This window comes from Pogona vitticeps, chromosome 13 (assembly GCF_051106095.1).
Source record: "Pogona vitticeps strain Pit_001003342236 chromosome 13, PviZW2.1, whole genome shotgun sequence".
Taxonomy (NCBI): Eukaryota; Metazoa; Chordata; class Lepidosauria; order Squamata; family Agamidae; genus Pogona; species Pogona vitticeps.
The window spans coordinates 7,312,627-7,334,316 of record NC_135795.1 but is presented as its reverse complement, the minus strand read 5'-3'; the positions used below and the strand labels follow the sequence as shown (position 1 = coordinate 7,334,316).

The following is a 21,690-nucleotide window of genomic DNA, read 5'->3' as shown; positions in this document are numbered from 1 at the left end:
AATTAGAATTTATGTAGTACTTCAGAGCAAACTTTCATAACATGTGTTGGACAACTGCTGTTAATTGGCAGTGCTGTTTGGAGATGATCACAGTGGTAGCCCAGCGCAACTGGAAGCCTAATACTGCAGTGGACTGTGCAGTAGAGTACCGGGGGGCATATTGCTGACTAACAGGCTAACTTTTTTTAAATAAACTAAATTATATGTATTAAAGCTTGGGTACAATACGTTCTGAGAACTAGAGAGTTGTAAAAGCTTAATAGGAATGGCAAATGTTGAGTGTGTTGTGCAAAAGAAGGGTGACACAAGATCTGACTCAAAAACTGGCAAAACATGTTGCAGCTGGGAAAGATCCTTGTTCAGACATTTGCCCAGATTCAGAAATCCATCCTGGCTCTGAAACAAAAAGTCAGTCCTTCCCAGCTTCAAACATTACTTAATTGTATTTGCAGCTCAGAAAAGAAACATCCGTTCAGCCTTAGATTAGAAAACTGCCATTGTTGTTTAAGCTCCTCAGTAACATATCAGTGCAGACATACATAATAAATATACATCCACTACAGGTACTTTTATGGAATGCTTGGCACTCTGCATATGCCAGTACTGACAATTAAAACTCATGGAGCCATACAGCAATAGAACGAAAAGTCAAAGCCCTGAAGATCTATCAACTGCATCAGAATGAACTAAACACAGCTGTTTATTGAGCAGTACATGATACATGACAGTTGAGCTTCATTAGCCCCTGAAAAGTATTGTATTGTTTCTAGATACATTCTGCTCCCAGCCATCCCTTAAGAAAAATGGCACAGAGATACTTAATTAAATCCGTTCAAGGCTTAGTTGATCTCGTAGCTGAAACAGAGGCACTGATAAAAAACACCTTAATTCATGCTCAGATAGTCCAAACTCAGTGCTTTAGATGGGAAGAAGAAACTCCAAAAACACAATGAAAAGAGGGGCAGGCTTTGGTCAATTGTTCCCATGTTGATCCTTTTAACATAACAGGAAATATCTTGTTACGCTTCTGCTGATGGGAAGTCCACCAGAACAGCAAAGCAATATTATGCCACAGACCAAGTGGAGGGCAGGTTTTCCTCATGAAAATCGCTGTCTGTGCTATGGGAACCTGTTACTATGCTGGCAAAATTTTCCATTCAGCTGTGGAATAATGACCAATAACTGTTAAGGCTCAGTGTCCATGACCAGCCAGTCCACGGCAGAGTGGGGGAAGGGCACTTATTATGAACAAAGAATGCTCAAAAGTGATTGGCAGTGAAGAACTATTGTTATCCTACTCTCCTCAGCAGAAACTAGCTTTTAAATTAAAAAAAAGGCACAACATTTCATCTAACACTTCAACAGAACTCTTTTCTTCAAAAATGTCTGACATAAAGCTTACTTCTTGGAATCAGTTTAAATGAATTTGGAGTTCTTTTCCTTGCACTGGGAGCTATAATGCAAGAAAGGCCACTAACTCTTTGGTGTGCCTGAACACACATACATTGTGGAGACAAAAGGCAAGCCACTGTTAAGTCTAATCACTTGGATTTTGACAAATGACAAATCTAACCATTCAGTTCATGGGGAATTCATTCCCCTCCCTCCAAAAACAAACAAACAAGTTTAAGGCCCCTCCCTTTTAGCAAGGAACACTTGGTCCTCCAAACAGTTTGGACTACAACTACCACAATCCCACACTTTTGGCTACGCTGGCGTGAGTTTCTGGGAGTTGAGGTCCCAAACATCTAGAGATTCTTGACTCCTGCTTTAGTCACTTCCACCCCTGACCTATATATATAGTGTAATTAAGAAAGATAATACAAGTAATTAGAAACAAATCTAAACAACCAGTGCAATGTAAGTTCTTGTATTGCAAAAAATCCTGGAATCCTTCCTGATGAGATAAGAGAAACAGAGAAGGAAAAAAGCAGAAGAATTTCAAGGCAGGTAGTTCATGAAATAATTCATGGCTCAAGATAGGACTGCCAATTTTTTCCTAGAAATTTTACCTATACCTTTGAGTGTAAAGGGTAGGGCTGTAGCCAAAATACTACTTACCCCAAGTCTCCCCTGGCTGGCATGGTGAGAACTCCAGTTTTGCTATGTTGAAGACTACCAAAGCAAGGGGAGGGGAAACAGTCTCGCTCTGTATATTTCAATGTACAGGTCCTGTCATGGCAGGGGTAGGGAAGACCTGGTATCTCTACTGCTGGAGGACAAGCAGAAGTGATCAGAGGTAATCAAAGGCTTTTAGGGAGGGAAGATAAATAGGTCTAATGGAGTCAGCAAAGAATTAGGAAAAACTAGAAGCTTTTGTAGGGCATAAGGGGATTAATATTCCAATGGATGCTAGAAACACCACAAAGCAAAAACAGCTTCCATTTGCAAAGCATGGATTGGGCTGATCCTCGGTTGTTAACCACTTTGTTCGATAAAATTCGAGATCTACTTCTGCACAAGAGTGGTCTGGCAAAGTTCCTTCCACTATTACATGTCATCCACAACTGCAAATATTCTTTCCTTTCTCATTCAACTCACATCATCTTTAAATTCCCAGAAAGTCAAGGCGTTTGAGACTGTTCCAGAAAGTTAATTCTTGCTCAACTTTGTTTTCGCTATTACTCCTCTTGAATGGTAAAGGTGTCTGTTCCTCCCCCAGTTTCTATAACAAGATAAAGAGGCAACTCTAGGTTACAGTTTGGCCTTTGGTTGTATTTAGCGTAGCCCCTGCGCTATCAAGCACAGGTAAAATTTCTTCAAGGCTATATTACCTAATCTGAGTATTAATAAAATAATATTCTACCTTCAGTAGGAATGTGCACTGTAACTCCTTACAGGATTTTTTTCATTAACCATGGTCAGAAAGCAGCAAAAATATACAGGCTCAAAGGCTTTGCTTAGGACTGTTCTGTAACATTAAAAAAGGAAACAAACAGAAATGCTCAAGCTAAATTCTGCCAGACCGTCGAATAAGACAAACCACTAAATGCCTCCTTCCTGATGCACCAAGACCTTGGAAACGTGGAACATATTTCTGTGCTGACTCCATTAGGGAAAAAGAGAGTGGCATTTTCTAATAGAATACAATGCTGGATTTGCCTCCAGGGGGATTAAGAACTTTGTTGTGTGACCGTGGCCGTGGCCCCAGTCTGGGCTCATGATTGTCTATCTTGTGTCCAGGCTCCTTGGTGTTCTCCTTCTGCAGTTCTCCACTCACATCTTCCACCTGGGGTTTTTTGTCTTCTTTCACTGAAGAAAACGATACATACATTGTTAAGTGGCCATGGTAAAACGTATTAAAAATATGACAGGATGAAATAGTTGTCAAATACCGTATTTTTCTCTCCATAAGACGCACCTTTCCATAAGACGCACCAATTTTTTAGGAGAAGAAAAAAGGAAAATATAATCTGTTTTCTTTGCTCCATAAGACGCACAGACTTTCCACCCCGTTTTGTGGGGGAAAAGTGCATCTTATGGTGCGAAAAATACGGTATGTCTTCAGTTAGTAATTCAGTTAGCACTTCTTAATGAGACACAAAACTATTTCAACCTAAAGAATTTATCTTGAAGATAATAGTAAGATGCCATTTGGAGGATTCAACACACCTCTTAAGAAACTAACAGAGGAACACTTTGGTATTTGGTGGTTCTGCAGAAAAACCAAGCCCCATTGGCAATCTCCTAGCCAAGGTGTGGGATAGGATTCTGTCTTTACATGAAAGAAAAGAACACACAAAAGTGGCTCCTTTTTTCATGGTCAATTTCTTTTGTCGATTCTGTAAGGAAAGCCTCTAAAATAAAAACAGTTATAGGAGATCTCTTTCCAGTATACAAGTTTCATGTTCTTTCACATTTCTCTTTCATTTAGCCTTTCATTCATCCTTTGCAAAAGCAAAAAACCCCACCCAAAAACCCAAATTGTGTTCCTTATATACCACACCATAGTGTTAAAAGCATTCTCTGGGTGGTTTAAAATTTATTTATGCAGGCTGTACATTGCTGCCCCCTCCGCCCCGCAAGCTGGGTACTCAATTTACCAACCATGGAAGGATGAAAGGATAGGTGAACCTCAAGCCAGCCAGCTGGGATTGAACCCGGGTTATGAACAAAGTTCTGGCTGCAGTACTGCAATTTAACCACTGCACCAGAAGGCTCCTACCTGTATGTGACCTTTCTTTCATGCGTTGTATGCAAAGTCACCTACTGTATAATTTTTGTATCTAATAGTGTTGTAGAGAGTATGGCAGAAGTGCCGTGCGACCAAAAAGGGCTATCAGCAACTACTCAGAATGTCTTACGGGAGGATGTGAACCTGTAGTTTGGCCTGGGATCCTGCAAGGTGGATCCCTCTTCAATTTTGCAGGGTTATTTTTTGCTGCCACTGAGCAGCCTTTCCTTCCTTAGGTGTGGCTTTATGGTGATTTGTTCTGCTGTTTGGTGTTCTCTGAGGACAGGCTGGTGTGCTCCTTTTCCTGGTGACCACTGTGCCCGTGAAAACCAGCCCATCCTCACCTCCACCGTTTTGGCTCCCGGTCAGAGGTTTCTCATTTTAGTGTGGGTAGGATTCTTTTTGTTCTTAGCCTATTAATAACACTGAGAAATTAAAAACTTCCTCTGCTCTTCCACAGAGGGGGAGAGGGAGCAAGGATTTTTAAAAAAAACCTAGTTAGGGCAGCGCTGAAGTGCTATGCCTTTTAAGATTTTTTTTAAAATTGAAAGCTTCTTGGAAGGAGGAAATAGGATGAGGCTCTTTTTTGCTTTATTTTTTTCTTTTCTTTTAAAGGGAAGTGGGTTGTTTAAGATGCATATGTCATGTGGATACAAGGCCTGCACCCAATGGCATCCCAGAGATCTAGGTGTCCTTATCCCTATTTAGCACACTCCAAATGAGCCCTCTAACCAAGTGCTTAGATTATTATGCTGCCTGCTGGATTCAAAAAGAAGACAAGAGAAGACATCAAGTGGTAAGGAGAAATCTGTCCATATTGTGGTTTGGGAGAGGGGCTTTAATTGTATATTTTGCCTGCCTGTCTTCCTTGATTTTTGGGAAATATGTGCTTTTATTTTGCTAGTCACTCCCCATGTAGGAGAGGCTGTGATTTATTTTATTAAAGGTGTATATTTTGGTGTGATCATGTTCATGTTTAAGGAACAGACAAAAAAGCAAAGAAAATGTTAAATAAATATTTTAAGTACAGTTGTATAACTGGGAAAAGTGGAAGACTGTTCATCCTTCGAAACTGTTCACTCCCTAGAAACAAAGCTTGTTCCACATACCTTCCGGTTTTGCTCCCAAGAGTGAATCCCCTTTGTCATTTAAGATTACAGCATGATCCTGAGAAGGAAAAGAATAACACTTTAAAAAAAAACTGCCTCTTTTAAAAAGCCATCACAACCACTTCTGGATTTCTTGTGAGCACAAAAGGCCAGCAATTCTTGCCATCACTGTTTTTCAATGGCAGTATTTCTAGCTGTTCTTTGCATTTCTCCACTGTTGTCTGTATGCGTGGGACAATTCAGCTTGATATCCTAAGCAAACAGATTACAGCAGCTTCTCAGGTTTGGTTCTGTATCTAGTACTTGCTACAGAACATTTTTTTTGTAGTCAGAAATGCAATTTTACTTTAGCAGTCTGCAACAGACAGAAAGCTGGGTCAGCATAAGAATGCACTTGCTGCACACATTCTTTTTTATTATTAAAATAAACCCAAAAGTTATTATAAACTAACCAAAACAAAATCAACAAATAACATACATAAAATATAAATCTAAAAAATCCCACACAACTTAATCATTAGACATGCAACCCAATGTGCTTCCCCTACACACGCTGGGACCATTGCACCTGTGCTTCTAAACACTATATTCAGAGCCTCATATTCAGCTCAGTACTACAAGTGAAACCATAAAGATTTCATTTACAAGAATCCATCACTCAAGTTGGCTATGGCTCATGACTGCCATTGGAAAAGCACATATTTTGCATGTAGAAAGCCCGGGGCATTCCCAAACCGAGTTGGAAAAGTTCCTGTTTGAAACCCTGAAGAGTTGCTGCCAGTTAGTGTTGACAATTCTGTGCTATGTAGACCAACAGTCTAACTCAACATAAGGCAGCTTCTTATGCTTCAATACAGCAGCAGCTTCTCTAAAGTTTTTCTTAAAGTAAAGGAAATGGGTGAAAGCTATATACGACCCATCTAGCATCCATTCATTTACCTTGGGCTTGTTTGGGTGTGCTTTGACAGTGCTGGCATGTGGAGAAGACCCAAAGATATTGCTGGCTTTTCCACCTGGTGGATTTGTAAGTTGCCGAGAAGGGTTAGGTTTATGCTCCTCAAAAATGCCACTGTCCTTCCCACCTGCAACGCAGCAGTAGTAATGGAAGTTACAAGGATAGCTATTTTATTTAGAGTCTTCTGGTAACAAGAGAAGGCCTGGAAAAAGAGTTCCTTATCACTGTTATATTTATTTTAGAACGGGTTCTGGTAAACATTTTTCCTGTATTGTGTGCCCCATCCTTGGCCCCAATGGACTCAGGGAACAATACAGAACTCATGGAAAGAAGCCTAATATCTGGAAAACAAAAGGATCCAATTTATCTAAAATGGTTGAATCCATGATGAATACTAACTGGACAGTTTTGTCCAGATGCTCTCTCTTATCATCTCTTTGATCTCTTTAACTATAATTCACAGGAAAAACAGATGAAAGAAAATAAAGTATGCAAGGCATGAACAGACGAAATGAATCTGGGTTGTAATTCACAGAGGCAAAACACTCTTCTGAAGATACAATGTGGCACTCAGGCAAAAGATGCAAGCAAATACAAGGGATTTTAAATTATTCTTGAGTTGTAACACAATATAGTAAATTCTTCTTGAGTTGTAACACAATATAGTAAATTCTGTCCTAGAAAGGTGAAATGTAACAGAAAGCTATCCATTCTACAATCAAAACCAAACTTGCCACTGCATAAAGTCATCAAGAACAGGATGGTTCTTACCTGGAGGGTTTGTTCTCTTTGGCAAGTTGAGTGATCCTTCACCTTCTCCAAATATGTTAGATGCCATTCTGTGCGGCCTCAGAGACATAGAGACTTCTTCTGGGCTTCCAAAAAGATTGCTGGAGCCACCGCCAGGGGGCTTCAGTATCCTATGTTGCAGAGCATTGATTTGTTTAAAAAGTTAAGCATGAATATTTATTGCATTTAATCTGAATTCTTCAGCACAGATACTGCACTGACTGACTGAACTATTTCAAAAGTTTTCTTGAGAAATGTGCAAAAACATTTAAAAACCATAAATCATGGCCAGGTAAGGCCAGACCTTCCCTTAACTTTGCTGTGATTCATCCAACAGGTCTAGGGCAAAGAGAAGCCAAAAATAACTTTTCTTGTGATTGGGAAGCAAAGGCTTTGGTGGGTTCAACACTGTTTACCATACACTACACACCCAATGAGTGCTTAAGTGCATTAGAACTATGTGATAACCTACTGTAGCACAATCCCAGTTATAGGATCAATTTATTTTGGGGAAAGAATGCTCCAACTACAGTGAGCTCTTGCACACACTCTTCAGTGCAATGCAAGATCAATTAATACTACATATAAACAAAATGACCTCATTCTTCTTGTTGGAGATACTTTCACCACACCCAGCTTCAAACCGAACAAGGCTGAATAGTGAATACCCAACTCACTTCTCTCCTGTTGAAACCTGTCCACACCCTTTAACAGATAAAGTTACTTGCGTCTTGAAGTCAATTTCACAGATGTATGTCAAGAGGAACTTAACCTTTTCTTTCCCCGCTCCTTTTTTAGCTCACTGGATTTTATGAGGTTCCATACAAAAACCTGCCTCTGTTTTTACTTTTCTATAAAAGTATGAGTACAAATGTATGATTGCATTTAAGAAAAGGGACAGCTAAAAACAGACCACATTTTAGTTAAGTGTAGAAGAATGAAATTAAAATATAGAGACACAAAATCCATGTTTGTATATGGAGTCTCAATTGCAGAGTCCCACAGGTGTCGATCACCTCCCCAATACTGCTTAACATCTATATGAGGCTGCTGGGGGAGGTCATCGGGGGGGCTCTGGAGCTTCATATCACCTACAGTACATGACACCCAGCTCTATTTCTCCTTCCATCCCTCAGCAGAGGATGCCATTCTGTCCTTTGAGCGGTGCCTGGAGTGGATGAGGGATAACAGACTGAGGCTGATTCCAGACAAGATGGAACTTCTGTACGTGAGTGCCCTTGGTGTTTGCAGACTGGGGACCTCCCTCTCCTTTGGGGAGCACTTGCTCCACTAAGGATGAGGTTTGCTGCTTGGGCGTACTTCTGGGCCCAGTGCTATCAATGGAGTCCCAGGTAATGTCTGTGGTCCACTTTGCCTATTTCCATCTGAGGGGGATTGCCCAGCTGCATCCCTACCTTGATATTAGGTCCTCACCATGCTGGTCCATGCATTGGTAGTCTTGAGATTAGACTACTGTAATGCTCTCTACATGGGGCTGCCTATGAGGCTGCTACAGAAACTTCAGCAGGTCCAGAATATGGCAGCCAGACTACTAAGTAGTCTTTTAAAAAGTACCATTCCCTACTCTCGCCACTCTGTACTGGTTACCTGTTCACTTCTGTGCCAGCTTCAAGGTGATGGTGTGAACATACAAAGCCCTAAACAGTATGGGACCTTGATACCTGGCAGAACGCCTCCTCCTTGTGGTGTATATGTGTATAATTTTGATTTTATAATGATGTTTATTGTTTTATTGTTATTTAATGTCACATTTATTTAACGTGTAAGCTGTAGTGGTCTGGTTGCAGCACACTGTTTAGAGACTCCCCACAATTCGCTAAAATAATAAAGTAAGGGAAGAGAGCTTTTCTTAACAAAGAAAATCCACTCTGCCACTCCTAATTTCACAACTTTTGACTTGTTTCTTGTCTTACGCTATTGATGTATGTGGCTTTCCCCATAATTATTCAGTTTTTCTGCATACCTTTAAATGCCGTGGTTTGTATCCCTGGGAGTTCATGTAACCCTAGGCTGGGAATCACTGTTGTAAAACAAAGCCAAGGATGTAATGAAGAGGGTGAAAGTGCTATTAAAGAATGCTGCTTAAATGAGGAAAGGGATGGCTGAAACTGTCACTCAGTGTGGTACGCACACAGTACAACTAAATTTCACTATACAAAATGACCATACAATTACAGCACAAGGAACTAGATGGCTCCATTAATGAACCAACGTCTATGTAAAAATTTCTCTTTTATGTACTTATAATCCATTCCAGATACTGGAACTTTTGCCATCTTCCAGAATTATGGAGGGTTTCTGTAAAACCAAAGTGCCTTAACTGGAACAAGAAACAAAGAATAGCATTCTGCTTTGGAGTTACAGTTGTTTTCTTTCAGCATACCACAGGGCAAATCAGTCTGTAGCTTTGCCTCTCTCTCCATCATAAAATAAATAAGAGGAATAGTCCCAGAAACAGACGCACAGGCTGATATCACTTAAATCATCAAACTTAAATTTAAACATTCTCAACTGCTTAGGCACTGCTTGGCAGCCATTCTAGTTTTGGTTTCAACTTGCAAAATGCACTGAAATAACTGCTGTTTTAAAATCTATTACAAGACATTTAGCTACGGCCAAAAAAAGAAAGTTAGCAAGATCCTGGCCCTGGGCAAGATCAGGCCCACTCCTAAAGTAGGAGAGAAACAAGAAGCAGTAGCAGGATTTCTCCTCCACCACTACTTCTGCAAATTTATTAGACAAATGAATTGTCAATCTTGTAAAATACTGAAAGTTGTCAGTAATTCAAAATGCATTTATTAAAATATATTCATTGTTCAGGTAGTGACACACAGACATTCAAAGAAAAACTTAAACCTTGCATAAATTCAGTATCAGCATAATGGTATTCACCTTGGCACTGCACATACATGAAACCTAGTATGTGGAAATCTCTCATATCAGCAAAAAGAGAGTTTGCTCAGCATCCAACCCTAAGACAGGTATTCCTCCTTGAGGAACACAACATTTACACTATAAATATGGAGATTTTAACACAGCCATTGAAACCTAGACAGTCTCTAGATCCTTGCTTTTTACTAGATCTTCTTTCTCCATCCATATAGAGTTCATATGATGTTTAGAGGCAAAAATATACTCTCTTTAACACTGAAGCAGATGCTGGGATAAACTGTACATTAAAGGAAAATTCCTATTTGCTAGACTGTTTTCCATCCCCCATCCATTTCATATTTTATTGTGTGGGTTAAACAGCTCCTTCTATAAGAAGACATGTTCAGAAATAATATAAAAGCAACAGTAGTGGCTGTCAGCCCTTTCTTCAGTTAGAAGAATTTGAATGCTGAGTATTTCTAACTGATTTTAGCAGCAATTGTATCTGGAGGTTGGCACAATGTTGAAGGGGGGAAAAAGGAGCCAAGACAAGTAAATTTGCAGTATCTTTAGTCACCAGAATTTTATTTATTCATTTATTTATTTATTCGATTTATATCCTCCCTCCCCCAAATCTGGTATATTCTACCACTCTGGGTGGCTTGATTCTAAAATTTAGAAGGGCTGGAAGGCTTAGTTGCACAGTTAAATATTGGAAAGCAGTACTCTTTGTCAAAATGTTGACAGCTGAGACGTAAAAGAATCAACAAGTCTGAGATAATCAAACTACAGCATTCAGGCACATCTCTAACACATGACTTGACATGAGCTTGCTTGCCTGAAGATATGCAGCATCCGTATAATGGGAGGGTGATTTCAAAGCAGACTTTGCTCAAACATTCTGAAGAGATACAAGGGAGCAAGGAAAGGAACTAATACTGGAGCACTATACCTTCTCTTACTCTAGTCTCTGTAAATATATTTCACACACAATATTCTAGATTGACCAATACACTTCTCCCTTTAACAAGACTGGGGCTGTGGTGCCACACTCCTGTAGTTCAAAACTCCATGTATAACTCATACTCTCAAAAACATAACTACAAAGAATCAATAGTTGATTCACTTAACTCACACAGTACTCTCTATTTGGGATCTCCTCTATGGTGTTGACAACCCCTTCTATACAATACAGTGTGTAACTCTTTAAGGCCTTTATGACCCCCTGATCTATTTATTGATTGATTGATTTGTATCCCGCCCATCTGGTTGAAATAACCACTCTAGGCAGCTTCCAATATAACATGAAAAACTAATAAAATAACACAACAATATTACATAAAACTGATCTAGAGGCTGAATTAAAAACTTTGTGTTGGGAACAGGAAAACCATTTTGATACTTTCATTGTTGAACTTATGGGGTACATGTACGTATGTACAGAATTTTAAATTCATGTATAACCAAAAGGGAGAAGTGTAATTTTATTTGATCACTAAAGTATTTCATAGACATCACAAAAATTGCTTGAGAAAGGGTGGAAATCACACAGTCCTGAAAGATGGCAAAATAAAATCACTTTGGACAAGTCGCATATATACCCAATCACCACACAAAATATTCTTTGGAAGAGAACAAAATTGGCTCCTTTGGTGGATGAGGTTATAGGAGAGGTAGCTGTGTTATTCTGGGCAATCATTATAGGTAAAAAAAAAAAAAGAACAAATAAAGACAAAAATGTGGGGGCACCCAAAAAGTGTTACATTTTAATGTGAACTTTCATGGACAAGTCCGCTTCCTTAGACATAATAACAAAGAGAGAGAACATGGCAAATATTAATACATAGTACAGTAGTACCTCAGTTTACAAAATTAATGCATTGTAAATTTATATTACGTAAAGCAAAAATTTCGTAACCTGAAATTTAGATTGTCATAGGAATGGGAGGCAGTGCTATATACTTCCAGACATAATGTGTCCTTTGGAAATTTTCTTTGTAAGAAAAAAAACAACACAAAACTTATACAGATGCATTATTTTCTATGGATTTCCAATCATAAACCGAAAATTACTTTAACCGAGGCGTTCATAAATCGAGGTACTACTGTATCAAAATACAGATGTTGTGGTTGTTAAGAAAGTCAATGGGGGGTATTTAACAGTGGGTGACTGCCTCTTTGACATACAGGCATATTCCATTTAAGCTTGTGCTATAAAGGATGTAAGAACCTTTGTCATGAATAACAATGGTAGGATAATATGAATGTTAATTATACTGAAGAGACTGGCCTTTTACAGTTGCTGATGACAGTTTGTTTATAAAAGTTTTTCTAGGGTGATTAATACATCACAGTCATGTGTGATTTACCCAGGCAATGGATGACCACAAGAGCAACATGACAATAAGTCACTGATTCACCTTTGCATTTTTTAAATGGATCTGCTGAGGAGGAAAATATATCTTGTGGATGTAGTGTGTAGTGTTTCAAGTGATAGACTGAGGTGAAGAAGCTGAAATTCAATTTAGACAAAATAGAAACATGGCTATTTAATATGGTTTTGAAAAGAATATGCATCTATTCTGAGTAGGACTGCACTTGCTTTTGAAAAAGCAGATACAAAGCTTAAATCTAATGTTACCTAGAACAGTGTCCCCTGCAGATGTTTGTATGGCAAAGATTTTGATGTGGCATGCATCAATATTCCTACCTGTGCTAATGTTTAAGATGCTGTTGGGTACTAATAAGACTGCAGAGGTTACTAGATGTTACCTGGGGGAAGCTTCAACTCCTGGAGATGCAGAAACCAGTCTTATCCAGCTGAATAACTGTAGGTCACTTGAGAAAGTTCCAGACTGTACACTCCAGATGTTCCAGGGTGAGAATTTTGGAAGTGACATGGCATAACCAGTAAACAGGCTAGCATGTGTTATACTTTGATGTGCAACGCCTTTTGATGTCTGTGTCTTTTGATGTCTGATTTTATCAGTTTGCTCATTGGTGACATGCCCTGTTACCTTACTGCCAAATATGGAAATCTAAGCATGCAAGAAGTTGACTGTACAGAGATTGGTTAATTGAACAGGTACCTGCCCTATAGAGGTAGATAAGAACCAGTTATATTCATCATTTTGAGTGTCAACATAGACTAACTTCAGAGGATGCTGTACAACTGAGTTCTAGGGGTTTCTATAGGGATCCTGACATACTAAAGGTTATGTGAAGTTTCAGTCTCTACTTTACCATTTCACTATTTACTGTATGCTTTCTGCTTTATTATCTCTTGCCTCTTTTACCAAAGTTTTCTGCCTTTTCCTCCAGTGGTGTATTTATTATCAACAAACTCAAAGGAACCTCTTGTCAGTCTTGACAAGACAGCCTTGTGCATGGAGTTGGTGACAGTTATCATGTCACCTTAATCAGTTCCAGCATTTCATGAAGCACACAAACGGTCCAATAATAGGACAAACCAGCTCCCACTGCCTTGGACAGAAGGAGAGGCCAATCTGAAGAGCTAATGGATATCTGAGGTGAAGGAATGGCAGAAGTGATCTGAGAAAGCCAACAGGAAGATCCTTTAGGGTCCTGGATTGAGAAGTGCAACACTTCAACCCTTCACAGAGCTGCAGGACTATATCACTGTACTCGACTTACTACAATGGGATTTTAGCCAGAACCAGGTAAAATAAAGTCATTAAAATCTGTTTTGAAATAGTTAAGATTCAAATCATCACATTAGACTTTATTTTTATAGCAGTTGCCAAAACTGAAAATTCCTCTAAGCAAAGATTGGTTGTGTGAATAACTCTAACATATATTTAGTGACCATTCTTTAGTTAAATCCACCACTAACACAGTAACAGTGCAATCAGAATTAAGTTTCATCGGATGTAATTTGTCCAGATCAATACTATTGTTACTAGAATCTATAGCATTCATTTAACTATATTAGCAATTTATGTAGAGGGAGAAACAACAACAAGCTTCATCCTTCAGCTTTTTATCTTGGGTTATTACTTCAAAAGAAAAAAAACCTTAATTGCTTAAAGCAGCAGTTAGATAATTAAAAGCAGCTATTTGATATCTGTGGTAGAAAACAAAATTCTAGAGCATGGTTCCACCAGCCAACACCCATTTTGAAGACAAAGCCTGCTAGGCTGAGCCTTCATGAAAAGTGATGACAACAGCATGGTCTGATGCCCTTTAACAGCCAGCATCTGGTCCACTTCCTACAACAAAGAAATTGTCTGAAGTACAAGATGTGAATTATTCAGCTCTCGGAGAAAGGCTCAGAGAAGGAATCAACCTTTGTTAAAAAAAACAAATTTTATTCAACATATTTATCACTAAAGAGTGTCACCACTGGCCATCTCTGAAGCCTGCTCATCCTTTTTTTTGGAGCGAGTCACACACACACACACACACACACACACACACACACAGAGAGAGAGAGAGAGAGAGAGAGAACACAGTTCTATCCACCCATTCCGGAGAGTATAAACACTGCACACTTTTTCCAATGCCAGCAGTAAATAATAGTGACCTACACAAAACCAATAGCAACAACTATGGAATACATATGTGTGTACAACACATAGACACTGCACCCCAAGTTCAGTGAAAATAGTATTCATCTTTCCAAAGGATAAACTCAACCCAGGACTACAATGACAGAACAAAATACTAGGTAGCCAGCTGGTATCTCTGACTTCAAGTTTGGCTCAGCAACTAAATCCATACTAAGGAGACTGTTTCACCATCTTTAGAATAGACCATATATTCTGCTGACAGACCATATAATTAAAGCTACCGTACTACTCTTTTCCTGATTAGCACTCTTGACTTTGATTTGGCAACTGCACTAGGAATTGGCAGTACTCTGGGTACAAGATCTGAAACAGAAGCCACCTATGACAGATTTCTACCCCAGATTGCAAGAACATCTCCATGTCAATAGTTCCAAAGCCATTAAGGAAATCAGAAGTACAGTAGGTGCATCATAATTCCAGACTGAGATCACCTGAAGCATATCGTGTACAACGTTATGCACACAGGCAAACAGTGCAAGGTTTCCGTTGAAGAAAATATTTGTAAGTAGATGTGGAGAAACTGAGAACTTGGGGAATATAAAATATGGAATTTAGTTGCTATCTCTCTGCCAAGGTGTATCAGGTAGGGTAATTAGCTTGTATATTTTCTGGCGTATTTCTCTTGAATGTGTTTTAACTCTATCTCTTCATTTGCTCCTGTATTTTGAAACCTTTTTTGTAACCATTTGGAACTTTCACTCTCTTGTCCTTTTAAATTGGGGTTCCCCCCTTTTTTATTAAAAAAATCCTTGCAAACAGCTATCTGGATTCTTGGCCGAGAGTGCTGTAGTACAAAAAACAGTCTTTGTCTCTACCACCTACTGGGGATTTCTCCAAATATGAGTGATTAACGTATTAAACTAAAATCAGTTCTGATACAGTTGTTTTAATAATCTGACAGGTTAAATATTAAATCCTCATCTGGCTGCAAATGTTAAAGATTAGAACCACCAGCAAAAACGAGTCTTTACATTTCAAAATCATGATTTTAAATTGAGTCTTATTATTTAAATCATGACTGAAATCAACTTGATTGAAATCAAATCCATCCTACTAGGAAACGTATTCTGCAAAGCAGATTAAGTGCTCTTGGTCTATTTCGGTGCATGTGCATTTTTGCCACTTTCCTTCTTGTATGAAAGTACTGTGCAAAAGTAACACAGTGGCACTAAATGTCCACAATACCTTTTCCCTCAGAGGTTCAACATGTTCCAGTTAATTTTGATACATGTTAAAATGTATCTGTTTTGTAATTTTGATACATGTTAAAAATGTATGTTTTGTAATTTTGATACATGTTAAAATGTATCTGTTTTGCAGGCTTATGTAGTCCACCCTACTTGTACAGTATGTATACTTCATAGTAATAATAATAAGTCAATAATGTGATCCCAATTTATAGCAACCCCCCAGGAGTTTTCTAGTTATAAGGCATTCTACAGAGGCATCATCCATCCTTTTGCTGCTGTTCTGGTGGAACAAGCAACCTGCCGACAACTCCACAGGTGGCAGGGCAGGGAACCCCTTCAGCCCCATGGATTCCATCCTAGAACTTTTTTTAAAAAAAAAATGTTTTTTGTGCTTCTTGTATGCTTCATTTTACATTGCTTTTATACCCTCCTCAGATCTACTCAGTCTAGACATACTCATAAATAATTGCAGGTAAAAACACAATTAAAAAATAGCAAAGAAGACAAAAAAACGTGGTGCCACCTTATTTTTTTAAATGCGACCTTTCCTCAAACAGGAGAGAAAGAGATTAAAACATGGCAAATCTTTATACATGGCATCAAAACAGAGACCCTGACTGGCAAGAAAGTCAGCCCCGGGGTGTGTGTGTGTGTGTGTGTGTTTCACAGGGTCTTTGAAATGCCCGTCTTGTGCTTCCGTGAGGAGAACTTCTGCCATAATTTTTATTTATTTATTTATTTATTAAATTTATACCCCGCCCCAATAGACCATGTCTAAAACAACAGGGCTACTCTCCTCGACCAGCACTCGACAATATGTATATATCCGACCCCATTAATTTCCAAGTTCATGATTCTATGATGACTATTTCTTGCTTAACTAGGGCAGGGAGGGGGAAGACAGCACACCCTTTTTTTTGTTCCGCCCCTTGAAATAAATAAAGGAGAAAGAGAGAGAAAGAAGCCCTCCCTTCAATCCTGCTGGCTTCCCTCCCTTCCCTGCAAGCGGGTCCAGGGGTGGCCGCCCTCCGCTTCCCATCCGGGGCGATGGCTCGTCTCCGGGGCCAGCAGACCCACGGCCTTCACCGGCCCTTCGCCTTCGCGGGTGAAACCGGAGTGACGCCCGATTCACCCTCCCCAGCCCTGATCCAGAACCCCCAGCCCTTTCGCAGCGGGCGCTTTCACAACCCCACCCACTCGCCCGCCCTCCTCAGCCCCGACGCCTCTCATCCCGTCCCCTTTTCCCGCTCCTCGTCGCGGCCCGGCCCTGAGGGGGCTCTCCCTCAAGCCTAAGGGCGGGAAGCCGGGCGAAGGACCCAGGCGTCCGAGGTCGCTTCCTCGCCTCTTCCCCGCCCCCGTCCCCCAACCGTCGCCGCCGAGGAGGCTGCGCCACACAAGTTACCTGGAGCTCGGCTTCGCCGTCTCGGTCTCCGGGCCCTGCAACATGACGGCGGCGGCGAGACGACGACCCAGCGGGCGCCACGAACCAATTCTCCTCAGCTCGGAGCGCTTTTCTGGCTCCGCACCGTTGATTACCTCAGGCCGGGCGCCGGAGCCGTTGGAGGAAGCTGACTGGTCAGTGGAGACGCCGCTCATTCCGCCTTCAACCAATGAATGGCTACTGGGTGACCCGCCCATCCAGAAAGAGGCGGGAAGGCGTCGTGGGCGTGAGGGGACAAAAAGGGAGAGAGAGAGAGAGAGAGAGAGAGAGAGCTTGGTGAGGGTGGGGCTTGCAGTCTATTGGATAAGGCTCTCGTCATTCCAAAATACCTCGGTGTTCATTGGATTACAGGGAAAGGCGGGCAGGTGGGCGGGCCAGACTATTGTCTTTTAAGGTTTAACAAGGACAACGAGCGAGTTTGCCTGGCTTTCTGTGTGATTTTAATACTGAGGGTAATCGATAAACAGATTCACTGGGAGGATATGGTTATTTGTGAAATAAGCTTGTTCGCCAAAAAGTGATGAGTTAAGCTTTAAAAAGGACTGACGACCCATCTTTAAAAGGTTAACAAACTACAGTATACTGGGACACTGATATGTTTCTGCATTTTTTTACCCACTTTTAGTTCAAAAATAGTCAAAGGACTTGTTTCTTTTTAAAAAAAGGAACGCAATTTTTAGAACAGTAATTCGTGCAACTAGAGCAAATAAAATTGGATTAAAAGTAGCAGTAAGGTGAAACAATTCAAGATTCAAAATGTGGATGTAGAATTTCAGCATCTACAGAAACAGTGAGCAAAAATAATCCAGAATCTGGAGTACCTCTTAAAGGGGGAGGCAGACTGGTGACTTACCAAATGTTTAACTACAACATCCATCACCACTCAGTACAGTTTTACAAAACCTGGCATCCATGATTAATAGACTTTGTAAACTGGGGTTAAAAGGGCATTTTTCCTTCCCATCACACAAGACTGGAGACTTAGTCCATTTATCATGAGTTATTAACCCCCCTGTACACTTTTTTAAAATCTACTTACGTAGATTTATTTGTGCATTTGTTATGAGATAAAACTATTTGCTATGAAGGAAAAAAACATTGTGAATTTATATCAGAGTCCTGCTTTCTGACTTTATATGTTGTTTCTTTTGTCTTAACATGGCTAGAAACTAATGTACTCTTGTGAACAACTGAGAACAAACAGTTATATACTGTACACAGGCAGGAGTCCAGGTCTGCAGTTGGAGAACTGAACAAGTTACTGATGCACAGAAGAGTAACGGTATCAAAATTTGAAGTTGGTACAGTAGTCTCTGAAGAGAGACACTCAGAAGTCCATTTTCATTTAGTTGTCTACAATTTTGTAAGTGCACCATTACCTTCAGGCGGTAAGAGATTCTACGGAGAATAAGTGACAACTGAGTGCTATCCAATGCCTTCTATACAGTAGTAACATTGTTAATGGGATGGATACAGTTTTAATTATCTTATTGAACAACTTATGTTGGAAACTGGAGATGGGAAAAGTCTCACCGTGATTGATTCTGTTGGACTTTCTTGGTGGTTTCAATACCAGTGACTGTGACATCCTTCCGAGTCACTGCTCTTGGGTGGGATTTACAGTGTTTTATAATGGCTTCAGTCTTTGCTGATGGGCAAGCTCAGAAGGTAGTACAAAAACGGCCTGTTACGGGATTAATCGGTTTTCAATGCACTGTAGGTCAGTGGAGACTTGACCTACAGATTTTTTGACTTGAGAACCGCCTTCCAATACGGATTAAGTTCTCAAGTCAAGACCCCATTGTACTGAGGGACTCTAATAATCTTGTTCATAGGCCTGTGGAGTCCCCTCAACGTTTAGTTTTGTCCCTATGGTATTTCATATACTGTATCTTTGAAACTCCCGGAAGAGGATGTCTGGAGTGCCGAGCTATGGTGGTAGCAGTATGCTTGTGACATTCAATGTTCTGTTGTTTCCACTGAAGTCCAACTAAGCTGTTTTAAGTTCTAAAACAGATAAAATTGAACAAACCGGAGCTTAATCCAGACAGGAGATGATGTCTTGGCTATTAAAAAGGAAGATCAGGAAATATTCTGGATTCGGTCACTACTCCCCTAAAAAGTAAACCCTAAGGTTCACAATTTGATTGTATTCCTGGATTCAGTGTCCACTATGAACATGCATGTTTCAGCAGTGGCCATTTGGACTGTTAAAGATAGCCCACTAGATGTGTTAGTTCCTGGAGGTCTGATCTAGCTACAGCGGTACATGCCTCAAATATATGCTGCTTAGATTATTGTACTCTGCATGCGAAGTGCTGAGATTTTTCAAGTGGTCTAAAGTGTCAGACTGTCGGCTGGGGCTGGTTACTGTAATGTAACTCCCATTTAGAACTCCTCTGGCTGCTGGTTCATTTCCAGGACCAAATGAAAATACCATTTATAAGCCCAATGTGAATGAACACATCATCCCACACCAGCCTCCCCAGCTTTTAGAGGAGAGTCCCTTCTTTGGGCCCCACCGTTTGCCACAGGCATGTCCAGTGACGATGTAAGTTGGTCCCAGGCTGTGGAATGCCCTCCTCTGGGTGGAAAAGCTGACCCTTCTGCATTTTTTTGTGGGATTGTATCAGATTTGACTTTTCTTCTCTGTGTTTTTGTATTGTTCCAACCCAAACCAAAAAAAATGAACTGGTATGATTAAAACTATGAAACTATTATCTATGTTAACTTTAACTACATTAAAGGTCTGGGGAATGTCATGAAGCAAAGAATTAAAATGATTAATAAGGATAAGGCAGATATTGTATTTTTATAAGAAAAACATAAAAAAGAGGCTAATAAATTAAGTTTCATTGCAAATATTCAAGATAATGGTGTGACAATACATCATTGTCACATCATTTGGCCTGTATGTTTTATTGTTCAATGTTACAACTTAATGCAATTTTGTTTGTATCTGTTTTTTTTAATCATTTGTGAGTTGTCTCGAGTTCTTAACACTGGAATAAAAATAGAACAGAAATGAAATAAACAAAATACGTGTTTACAAATATATATATTGAGGTTGCCAGGAAACAGATGCATAGATGCAGGAATGTATACACTAAGTAAGTTATTTAAACTGTGCCCTATGCTCAGTCTCTGTACTGTATTCATAAACTCAAAACACTAGTAACGTCTTTCTAAAGGAAACTAAAATGGGGTTAAGCGTTGCATCTCTATAACTTCTCACTGCTCAGAGAAGGGAAGAGAGAATTCAGCAGGGAAGCAAACTGCTTCCTCTTCTGGCCTGCCAAGAAATAGGGTTAGGTCTCTCTCTGGCCCATGTTCTTGCCCTCAAGGCGCACACCTTGATGCCAGGAGGAAGCCAGAGTGCAGCAAAACAATGCTGTAGCCGGCCTTGGGTGTGGGGCACTTTATTGCCCCACGCACACCCTGACAAGGAAGGATGTGGCGTAGGTGAATGTGGTTCTGTGAAAATGCCACAGTGTGTAACTTTGTCCAGCCCATGGAATGCCTGGTGGGGTGCAATCCACCTCTCTCTCTCTAAAACTGTTGCCTGCCTCTGAACTGTAGAGAACAAAACACCAGACAAATGAATTAATCCAAGGATTAGTATATATTTATGCACAATCATAAAAACAACTTTACAAGTTGAATTGGAAATTGTTGAAAACAGAGGAAGTTAACAGCTTTTGTATATTACATTAAATAACCCAAACACCTTTTCTTTTTCCAAAAACTGGTAAAGAATAAATAATATAATTTACAATATAATACAAAAAATAATCAGTTAAGGACAGGCATTCTTGCTTTATACATACACTATATATGTATATTTTATTATCTATAAAAACAAATCCACATCTCCAAACAAGACAAAAAACCTTTTAGATGATATGGCTTAACTATTATTTAAAAAACAGCAATAAAGTCTGCTGTCAAACCTACAAGCTCTATAGTCAGTTATCACATTTTGGCAACTAATGATAACTCACTGCTGTAGTGCTTGTAAATGTTTTCGCTTATTCAGCACTTGTAGATTACCATAATGTCAAGAGAAGAGTTTTAGAAGAGCTTGATAACTCAAAAGTGCAGTGTTTTCTTTACAAATGCTTTGATATCCCTATACGTATATGTGTGCGTGGCATGGTTAAAAAACCCCAAACCAAAATGCAGTATTAAACCCCTACAAAGAATTTGACAAGACACCTTGGTAGATACGATTCAATTTAAATTGGTTTAGCTGGATTAAAAGTTGTACGGAAGAAGACTGATAATAAAAAAGAGGATACAATGCCAGCATAGAAAAATGTATGTTTTTTTAAAATGATATTTTGGATAGGGCTAGAAACAATGCACAGGAATTTCATTCCACACAATTCCTGTTTCTTTCATGGGCTACTATTTATTTATTTATTTATTTATTTATTTATTTATTTATTTATTTATTTATTTATTTATTTATTTAACTTTTATGCTGCCCGCACTTCCCAAAGGTCTCTGGGCGGCTTTCCATGTAGATGGAATTCCTGATGGATCCTATCC

The 21,690-nt window shown here is 39.6% G+C and overlaps 1 protein-coding gene across 1 annotated transcript; it reads right to left on the bottom strand.

Annotated features, from left to right (window-relative positions):
* Positions 1-682: 682 nt before the first annotated feature.
* Positions 683-17,258, bottom strand: JPT2 (Jupiter microtubule associated homolog 2). The gene is made up of 5 exons (XM_020813111.3): positions 17,101-17,258; positions 7,010-7,158; positions 6,223-6,365; positions 5,284-5,341; positions 683-3,252 (listed from the first exon to the last, which is right to left on the bottom strand). The coding sequence occupies exons 1-5, from the start codon at positions 17,142-17,144 to the stop codon at positions 3,077-3,079; spliced, it is 570 nt and encodes a 189-aa protein (XP_020668770.3). The 5' UTR covers positions 17,145-17,258; the 3' UTR covers positions 683-3,076.
* Between the last annotated feature and the right edge of the window lie 4,432 nt (positions 17,259-21,690).